Below are 10,519 nucleotides of genomic sequence, written 5' to 3' on the forward strand. Positions count from 1 at the left end.
AATAATTTTTGTAAATGTGATAGAAACCTTTGCATTTTAAGATTTAGGGTTTTCATCTAAAATGTATATTTTTATATAGATATTATTATATGATATATTACATCATATATATATATATATATATGATCTATATCAGTGCTTCTCAATCCTTGTCCTGGGGGACCCCTGCTCTACACATTTTGCATGTCTCCCTTTTTTAACAACCCTGGTTTGAAATCATCAGCTCGTTAGTTCAGTTTATGTATCTCTCTCCTAACGAGCTGATGATCTCAACATGTGTGATAAATAAGGGAGACACACAAAATGTGCAGAGCAGGGGTCCCCCAGGACCAGGATTGAGAACCACTGATCTATATGATATATACCTAATGCACAACTTTTGCTCTATGCTTTGTTATGCCATTGCTTGAAAGCATCCGGTATTTGTCATAAAGTGAAAAATAGAGAAAAGAATATGAATTTTTCCAAGTCATCCCATTTTTTTCCAGACTAAAATTACTTGAATGCACGTCACATTTCAGCTTGTAAGTAGGAACTTCACAGACGAGTCTGAAGGCAGCATCAACTCTGCAGGAAGGCGAATCTCTCGGGACAGAAGCGAGCAGCTGTGTGCTGCATGAGACAGAAAGACGACTTTCAGAGCGGCGTGTCGTATATTCCCCCTGCATGAAATCTACTTTTTGCGCTGTGCATTTTTCATTGACGCCCGTGTCAGAACTCCTGCGTCTCGTGCATTTCACACTCACCTTATACCCGTAATCTCCTGTGACTCTGCTGTCCGTGGCATCGTGACAACCCAGAAAGCGGCTTGCCAAGCTAATGCGCGTCATATCGCGCGGATTTAGAAGTGTGGAGTCACTAGAGTAGATTTGCACACAGTATGAGCTCTGCTGTATATAGAAGATGTAATAATCTGCCATATTCCCTCAGGTTCACCCGGACCGTCCAGCGATCAGAGTAGCAGGGCGTCCTCGCCGCTTTTCGACAGTGGTTTGCATTTAAATGGGAACTCGAGCAACACGGTAAGTCACCTTTTGTATCGTTACGAACATCACTTCCGTTAAGGAGCTTATTCATAAGCCTCGAAAGTGAGACGGATGACAGAATCAGGTTGAAAATGCCTCTGTGTCAGATAGAAAAGAGGAATTGACTCCTTGAGCACAGTTGGTTTAAGGCGAGCATCACTATTTTTTGTCCATAGTTACACTCTTAAAAATAAAAGTTCTTCACGATGCCATAGAAAAACCTTTTTTTCTAAATGGTTTCATAAAGAACTTTTAACATCCAAAGAACCTGAATCTAAAGGTTCTTTGTGAGAAAGAAGGTTCTTCAGGGTTGCAAAAAGGTAAGAAAGAAATGGTTCATTAAAAAACCTTTGACTTTGCTTTGTGGAAGCAAAAATGGTTCTTCTATGGCATCACTTGAAGAACCCTTTAAAGCACTGTTATTTTTAGGAGTGTAGGGTTAGTAGTTTAGAACAAACCTCTAATAATAAGCATTGTGAAGGTTTTTAAAGAAAAGTGAGACTGCAGTTTTGAGCCATTAGTAAGTTCTTGATAAATTTGGAACATAAAGTCTACAACAGAAGCCTAGCAGCTGCTAGCTACTGTACTCAGTAATTACATTTATTTGGTTGAGCCATTTGTTCTTAAAGCAGGACATAGCTAGTAGGTAGAGAGAATAAAAAAATATAAAAAGGTAATTGATTATTTTTTTCTCTCAATTTCAAGTTTATATTCCACAATTGCAAGTTGTGCAGTTTTTATATATAGTTTACATCTCACAATTTTCAATTCATCTCACATCTCACATTTTTTTCTCATAATTATCAACATTAATGACATGCAATCCTGATGCATAATTTTCAACATTGCAAGATGTAAACTCACAGTTATAAACTCACAATTAAAAATGTTCTTTAAAGGTGCAGCGCAAAAATATTTAGTCTGTAAGTTGTAACTTGCATAAAAACTAGGCTAAGTTGTAATTTATGCACAGCTGGTGCAACTGGCCAAAGATTATCATTTAACTAGTGCTGGTTACCATCCATAACACGACTGTCCTAAAAAAAAGCCTCAACTACACCAATGGCCCATTCAATAGGATATAGAGTATATAGATGTCATGTATTTCATCTGACCTTGAAATATCATTGCCAAGGCTCCTCACTGCCAGTTAATAGAGTGCGATGGCCGCACAACCTGACAGACTGAGAATATCCTGCTGTCACCTGAGCGAACACGCTGTGTCTTGTTAAGTCACCGGTCACTTTCTTATTCAAATCAGAGAGCAAAGGTAGGGCAGACGTCTGACTCGATCTGCTCGCAGACCACATGCAGAGATTTACGTGTGACACCAAGACTCTGGGGAAGCGGCGGAGTTCTGAGATCTGCATACAGCCTCTGAAAATCCATTCACGCCTCAGCAATGCAACATGAGACAGAGAGAGAGAGAGCTGAAAATGAGAAACTCAATCTCAGAGTGCCGACAAATCATGATTTCTGTGTTGGATGTGACCCTAAAGTCAGTCTATAAATAGAACAGAGCTCAGAAACGCTGCTGATGGCACTTAGTAGAGGTTTGGTTGCTGTGATGATGCCAGAGTGCACTAGGTGTTTGCCAGGGCGTTGTTATGGGGTCGCTGGGGTGTTTACCAGAGTGTTGCTAAGGGGTTGCTGGGGTGTTTACCAGGGTGTCGCTATGGGGTTACTTGTGTGGTTGCTAGGGTGTTGCTATGGAGTCGGTGGGGTGTTTTCCAGGGTGTTGCTATGGGATTGCTAGAATGTTCTAGATGTTTGCAAGTTTTTGCTAGACCGTTCTGGGTGTTTGCAGGGCGTTACTATGGTGTTGCTAGAACGTTCTGGGCATTACTATGGTGTTGCTAGACTGTTCTGGGCGTTTGCAGGGCGTTACTATGGTGTTGCTAGAACGTTCTGGGCATTACTATGGTGTTGCTAGACTGTTCTGGGTGTTTGCAGGGCATTACTATGGTGTTGCTAGAATGTTCTGGGTGTGTGCAGGGCGTTACTATGATGTTGCTAGAACGTTCTGGGCATTACTATGGTGTTGCTAGACTGTTCTGGGCGTTTGCAGGGCGTTACTATGGTGTTGCTAGAACGTTCTGGGCATTACTATGGTGTTGCTAGACTGTTCTGGGTGTTTGCAGGGCATTACTATGGTGTTGCTAGAATGTTCTGGGTGTGTGCAGGGCGTTACTATGATGTTGCTAGAACGTTCTGGGCATTACTATGGTGTTGCTAGACTGTTCTGGGTGTTTGCAGGGCATTACTATGGTGTTGCTAGAATGTTCTGGGTGTGTGCAGGGTGTTACTATGGTGTTGCTAGAATGTTCTGGGTGTGTGCAGGGCGTTACTATGATGTTGCTAGAACGTTCTGGGCATTACTATGGTGTTGCTAGACTGTTCTGGGCGTTTGCAGGGCGTTACTATGGTGTTGCTAGAACGTTCTGGGCATTACTATGGTGTTGCTAGACTGTTCTGGGTGTTTGCAGGGCATTACTATGGTGTTGCTAGAATGTTCTGGGTGTGTGCAGGGTGTTACTATGGTGTTACTAGAGTGTTCTGGGTAGGGATGCACCGATCCGAATCGGCCGATCACTTGCGCATTTTGTCAGTGAAGCCGGTTCTGTAATCAGCGGTAAATGCCATCAGGTGCGTGATTTCACGTTGAGCGGTATATACTACACACAGCCGTTGTTCACTGACCAGCTGCGCACATTCACGCTGATAATGAACATTGATTTGCGCAGCTCGTCGGTAAACAACGGCTGTGTGTAGTATATACGGCTCAACGTGAAATCACGCACCTGATGGCATTTACCGCTGATTACAGAACCGGCTTTACTGACAAAACGCGCAAGCACGATCGGCCGATTCGGATCGGTGCATCCCTAGTTCTGGGCATTACTATGGTGTTGCTAGAGTGTTCTGGGTGTTTGTAGGGCATTGCTATGTTGTTGCTAGAATGTTCTGTGTGTTTGCAGGGTGTTACTATGGTGTTGCTAAAGTGTTCTGTGTGTTTGCAGGGTGTTACTATGGTGTTGCTAAAGTGTTCTGTGTGTTTGCAGGGTGTTACTATGGTGTTGCTAAAGTGTTCTGGGTGGTTTCAGGGTGTTACTATGGTGTTGCTAAAGTGTTCTGTGTGTTTGCAGGGTGTTACTATGGTGTTACTAGAGTGTTCTGTGTGTTTGCAGGGTGTTACTATTGTGTTACTAGAGTGTTCTGTGTGTTTGCAGGGGGTTACTATGGTGTTGCTAAAGTGTTCTGTGTGTTTGCAGGGTGTTACTATGGTGTTACTAGTGTGTTCTGGGTGTTTGCAGGGGGTTACTATGGTGTTACTAGTGTGTTCTGGGTGTTTGCAGGGTGTTACTATGGTGTTACTAGTGTGTTCTGGGTGTTTGCAGGGGGTTACTATGGTGTTACTAGTGTGTTCTGGGTGTTTGCAGGGTGTTACTATGGTGTTGCTAAAGTGTTCTGTGTGTTTGCAGGGTGTTACTATGGTGTTGCTAAAGTGTTCTGTGTGTTTGCAGGGTGTTACTATGGTGTTGCTAAAGTGTTCTGTGTGTTTGCAGGGTGTTACTATGGTGTTACTAGAGTGTTCTGTGTGTTTGCAGGGTGTTACTATGGTGTTACCAGAGTGTTCTGTGTGTTTGCAGGGTGTTACTATGGTGTTACTAGAGTGTTCTGTGTGTTTGCAGGGTGTTACTATGGTGTTACTAGAGTGTTCTGTGTGTTTGCAGGGTGTTACTATGGTGTTACCAGAGTGTTCTGTGTGTTTGCAGGGTGTTACTATGGTGTTACTAGAGTGTTCTGTGTGTTTGCAGGGTGTTACTATGGTGTTACTAGAGTGTTCTGTGTGTTTGCAGGGTGTTACTATGGTGTTACTAGAGTGTTCTGTGTGTTTGCAGGGTGTTACTATGGTGTTACTAGAGTGTTCTGTGTGTTTGCAGGGTGTTACTATGGTGTTACTAGAGTGTTCTGTGTGTTTGCAGGGTGTTACTATGGTGTTACTAGAGTGTTCTGTGTGTTTGCAGGGTGTTACTATGGTGTTACCAGAGTGTTCTGTGTGTTTGCAGGGTGTTGCTATGGTGTTACCAGAGTGTTCTGTGTGTTTGCAGGGTGTTACTATGGTGTTACTAGAGTGTTCTGTGTGTTTGCAGGGTGTTACTATGGTGTTACTAGAGTGTTCTGTGTGTTTGCAGGGTGTTACTATGGTGTTACCAGAGTGTTCTGGGTGGTTTCAGGGTGTTACTATGGTGTTGCTAAAGTGTTCTGTGTGTTTGCAGGGTGTTACTATGGTGTTGGTGGTGTTTGTTGGGACGCTGCCATGAGGTTTCTATTTTGTTCTGGTTCTTTGCCAATGCATTGCTATGGGTTTGCTAGGGTGTTTGCCAGGGCGTTACTGTGGTATTTCTATAGTGTTCTGGATACTATGGAATTGTTGGAGTGTTTTGGGTGTTTGCTAAGGTGTTTTTGGGGGGTTGCAAGGCTATTCCATGTGGTTTCTTATATGGCTCAGTTCAATGTATGATTATAAAATGTTTCTTCCATATTTTAAGCACGTTTCTATCCCTGAGTATAAGCAACATGAATAGTGATGTTTGCCCTAACACGTAATAAGTGACACAATGGTCACCATGGTGTGTTCAGATCAGTTCATTGTCAGTTATGTCTAAATGAGAGCATCTCCAGGAGCAGAACAGTTTCTTTTAATGAAGTTTCTCGACACATTGTGTTCCCACAAAAAAGAAAAAAAGGGAAAAATGTAGGAGCTCGTAAGACGTCTTTCCAGGAACACTGTACACAGATACTTCATTATTAAACATTGAATGGCAGCCACTGTGTCCAATTATCGTAAACAGATGAATTCTTTTCTTCCATCGACTCTCTCTACCTTTTGCCAGGCACGGAAATGTGCAAAACCACACACGGCAGACTCCTGACTGCTGAGTCAACAATATTTGTGCTTTTCCTTGTCTTCTTCAAATGAGTTTTTTTCTAATCCTCTTGTAGTGTTTTGAGCTCGTCGGCCGCAGGTGATTATAATTCTCAGAGCTTGTTGTCCCCTCCAGGCTGCTGTGACATTGAGCTGATTGACAGCGTTTCGCTTTCATCGGCCGACGGGCTGGTGCTTTAGCGTTTGTTCATTTACATACTTGCCAATAATTAGCGGAGCAGCTCTTTTTGCCATATCTGGTGGTAGGGATGCCAAATAAAATTGGTATTTTGCTGCATACTTACTGAAACAATTAAAACATATACCAGTTTCACTTGTAGTTTGGTTGTACTGACTTTACATATCAAGAACAGTCATGATATTGTTTAAATAAGCTTTTAATGTAGTTAATAGCGGATTTGTGTCCAAATATTGGATCTGTGCATTAAGCCTCACAGTGCAGACTAATAGACCTGCCTGCTATGTTAGCTGTTACGTTATTAATATTAATCCAGCAGCAATATTAACAAGAACAAAGAAAGCAAGTAAATACTCTTACTGTATGAGAACTGTTTGCTCATTCGAGGCTGCTTTTATTAGAGAAATAGTGAAATGTCACTGCTGTCTCATGATGAACTTCTCTGGACATATTGGAAGAGAAACCATAATGAAGAGCTGGTGTTTGGCTCCTCACGAGAGACGCTCTGTCAGTCTGATCCGTCTTGACATGCCGGCGATATTTCATTCAGTGTCATCTCTGGGCTCTTGCTAGAGCAGCTCAACATGAAAGTCAAATCAAGTTTAATTATCCAGCTTCGGTCCGAATAAACAGCGGAGTGGAGAATATGACGGGAGAAAGGCCTTCACAAGTAATTGGTGATGGCTTGAAAACTCTGCCACAAGTGAAAGAATACAAGTCAGAGAAGAAATACAGAGGTAATTATGATAAAAAAAAGTTTCTTATACAGGCAAAAGTAAACTCTAAATCTTATTTTTTTTCCACCTGTCATGTCAAATATGTTGTCTCACTGTTATAGTTTACACTGCAAAAATTGCTTTCTTACTTGGATTTTTGGTCTTGTTTCCAGCCAAAATATCTACAAATTCTTAAATCAAGGAGGATTAAAGTAAAATTTATTGTTTTGTTTTCAGAAAAAAAAAAGTCAAAATGAAGTGTAGCACAAGCAACATAATCTGCCAATGGCATAAGCAAAAAAATATTATTTCAAACAGAAAACCATTGGCAGATAATTTATATATATTTTTTTCTGAAACTTACTTGTCTAATAAGAAAAGTGTTTTTTGCAGTGTAGTTATTAATATACTGAATAATGTATATTTAAATTTTTTTAAATATATTTTCAGTATTGTCGATTTTATTTTGAGTGTTTATATTAAATATTTTTATTAATATTTTTTACATTTTCAGTTATTTTAGTACATCATGTTACATATTTATCTATTTGTGTAAATAGTAATTTCTAGTAATAGACATTTTTGGAGTTGGATTTAGTTTTAGTTAACTATAATAACCCTGCTAGTATTGTTTTGACTTACTAGATACTATTGTAGTTTTAGTTAATATTCATTAATAATTTTAGATAAAGTTCTAAATATTTTGTTACATGTTTTTGTAATTATTATTATTATTATTTACAATTTTTAATGTAGTTTTATTATTTTTTACTTCACTTTTCTTATGCAGTTTAGCTAAATGATAAATTATATATATATATATATATATATATATATATATATATATATATATATATATATATAAAATAAAAAATCTTATTTCAGATTATGTTTATTTTATTTTAAGATATGAAAATGTTTATTTCTGACTTTTTAAAATCAACCTAAAATGCCCTGTACATTGCATATAGAAACAAGGTCAGAAACGACTCAAAAAATCTATATCCCCATCTTAAGCATCCCGCAGCTACTGTGAAGCACCTGTACTGATGTGTTTTGCAGAAAAATATGATTTTGATTTGATATGAAGAGATTTATAAGCTTACTGACTTTGCACTGACTATTTGCATCCCAGAGATTCACGCATGTCATGCATAATATTAAATTAATACCGATATGACTTATAGGTTTTTGCAGCTGAAGTGAGTGGAGCACAAATGTGACGCACACTAGGGGCTGCACATTTTGAAGACTATAAAGTGTAGACTTGACAAGCTGAATTTTATGGGTTCCCAGCAGCATTTGCAGCAGTCTGTGGAAGCCATTTCTGCCAAAGTCATAACTGCCATAGACATTGAGGGGGAAAAGTTTCCTCCAGTGATTAGAAAATAGCCAAATTGTCCCTTCAGTGTTTGAATATCTTGCACTGATCTGCTGCCCTTTGTTACACAGTGCTCTGTTATAGGATGACAAAAAGATTTATAAGGTACATTTTTAGGCTTGTCTGCTTCAGTGGTCTAACAGTGCTCATCATTGTTAAAATAATTGAGATGGCCAATCAAATCACAGTAGGCGGAGTTTACTGTCCACAGAAGCAGAGCCCGAATTCCACCACAAGTGTCAGTTTTATCGTCGAATGAGAGCGACGAATTCTGCATTCATATCTCGCAATTCTGCATTTATATCTCAAAATTCTGATTATATCTACATTCTGAGTTTATATCTTGCAATTCTGTTTATGTCTTGCAGTTCTGTCTTACATTTCTGTGTTTAAATCGAATAATTCTGCGTTTAAATCTCACAGTTCTGTTTATATTTAGCAAATCTGCATTTATATCTTGCAATTCTCAGTTTATATCTTACAATTCTGAGTTTATATCTCCCAATCCTGTTTATGTCCTGCAATTCTGCATTCATATCTCGCAATTCTGTTTATATCTTGCATTTCGGAGTTTCTATTTTATATCTTGCAATTCTGATTTTCTTTTTATTTCAAGAAATAAAGCTCAAATTGTGAAATAAGAAATAAGTCGCAAATACCTTTTTATACTGAATGTAAACTGAATTATATCTTGCAATTCTGAGTTTATATCTCACAATTCTGTTTAAATCTCGTAATTCTTATTTAGTAGTTTATATCTCCCTAATTGTGTTTATATCTTGTGATTCTGCATTTACATCATAATTCTGAGTTTATATCACAAATCTGCCTTTATTTCTCACAGTTCTGTTTATATCTCACATTTCTATATCTCGTAATTCTGTGTTTATATCTCACAATTCTGTGTTTATATCTCACAAATCTGCATTTATATCTGGCAATTTTTTGTTTATATTTCGCAATTCTGCATTTATATCTTGCAATTCAGATGTTTTTTCAAGATAAAAATAAAGCTCAAATTGTGAAATGAGAAATAAGTCACAAATACCTTTTTATATTAAATGTAAACTGAATTATATCTTGCAATTCTGTTTAAATCTCATAATTCTGAGTTTATAACTTCCTAATTCTGTTTATATCTTGCAATTCTGCATTTATATCTCATAATTGTGAGTTTATATTGCGCAATTCTGAGTTTATATCACAGTCCTGCCTTTACATCTCACAGTTCTGTTTTTATCTTGCATTTCTGATTTTATATCTTGTAATTCTTTGTGTATATCTCACAATTCTGCGTTTATATCTTATAAAGAATAAAAGATTTAAAAAGGAAATTGCAAATTTTCACTATATATCCACTTGTGAGATGAAAAATTCTAAAGATTCTGTGGCTGAAATGTGCTTCCATAGCTTTTACAGTAACAGAAACATTCATCTACCCAGACTTTCATCATCTTTCTGCCAAGTTCTCCTTGTGCACGCGTGAATATGCGTGGAAATATGCATGCATGTGAATATGCATGCATTTATGCAAGGCAACTAAAATCCTCATTCATTTGTAAAATACTGCAGGATCGCGTTGAGCCGGAGTTATTATCAGTCGGGTCCGAGCGGCGCGGATGCTTTTGAACAACGGGCCGCGGCTGTTACGGGGCCGCTGGCGCCGTGATCAAAGGGCAGCGGATGGAGCTAAAACGAGATGTTTCTGCTCTGGCCTCTCACTCTCTCCCTCTCATTTATTCCATCCAGGCCCGTCGTCGCCCTCCTCACCTTCGGCTAATGAACCAAAGTATGAGAAATGCTGGCTGGATGCCGTCAGCCTCCCTCTGTTCATGGCTCGAATCTCTCGACGCAAAGCTGGAACCGACAAATTAAGGTACGGTAATCCGCCGTGATGCAGCACGAGCTGTAAGGTTTGCCCAGTGTTGGTTTTGCAAGCGTTTTTCATTTAGGCGAGAGGATGTTAAATCCAATATCTATGCAGCGGCATGCCGCGTCTGGAAAGGTCAGCGATGCAGCAGCCGCGGGTCGAGAACAAGTGCCTCTAACTTTAGTCGTCTGCCGTTGACAGCGGAATGATATCGCATCACATCGGCGGAGAAAAGAGATCTATAAATATCCACTTTAAGACTCAAAGCTTGTGATTGCAGCAGGTGGAAAGCAGATCCTTAATTAGGCAGAATGCATAATCTGAATATATTTCTATGTGCTTCGGGCTCCACTCCAGGTGGCGTTTCAGGTCTGACAACTTTAATTTTAACCCTGTGG

At 39.2% G+C, this 10,519-nt stretch overlaps 1 protein-coding gene across 1 annotated transcript in view; it reads left to right on the forward strand.

The window, feature by feature from the left end:
• Positions 1-10,519, forward strand: part of sntg2 (syntrophin, gamma 2) — a 96,579-nt gene that overhangs the window by 37,419 nt on the left and 48,641 nt on the right. Inside the window, exons 8-9 of the mRNA XM_073827180.1 lie at positions 931-1,026; positions 10,001-10,127. Of these exons, the coding sequence (XP_073683281.1) occupies positions 931-1,026; positions 10,001-10,127 (223 nt within the window). The remainder of the gene's footprint in view (positions 1-930; positions 1,027-10,000; positions 10,128-10,519) is intronic.

The sequence above is a fragment of the Garra rufa genome, chromosome 21 (genome assembly GCF_049309525.1).
Source record: "Garra rufa chromosome 21, GarRuf1.0, whole genome shotgun sequence".
In the NCBI taxonomy this organism is placed as follows: domain Eukaryota; kingdom Metazoa; phylum Chordata; class Actinopteri; order Cypriniformes; family Cyprinidae; genus Garra; species Garra rufa.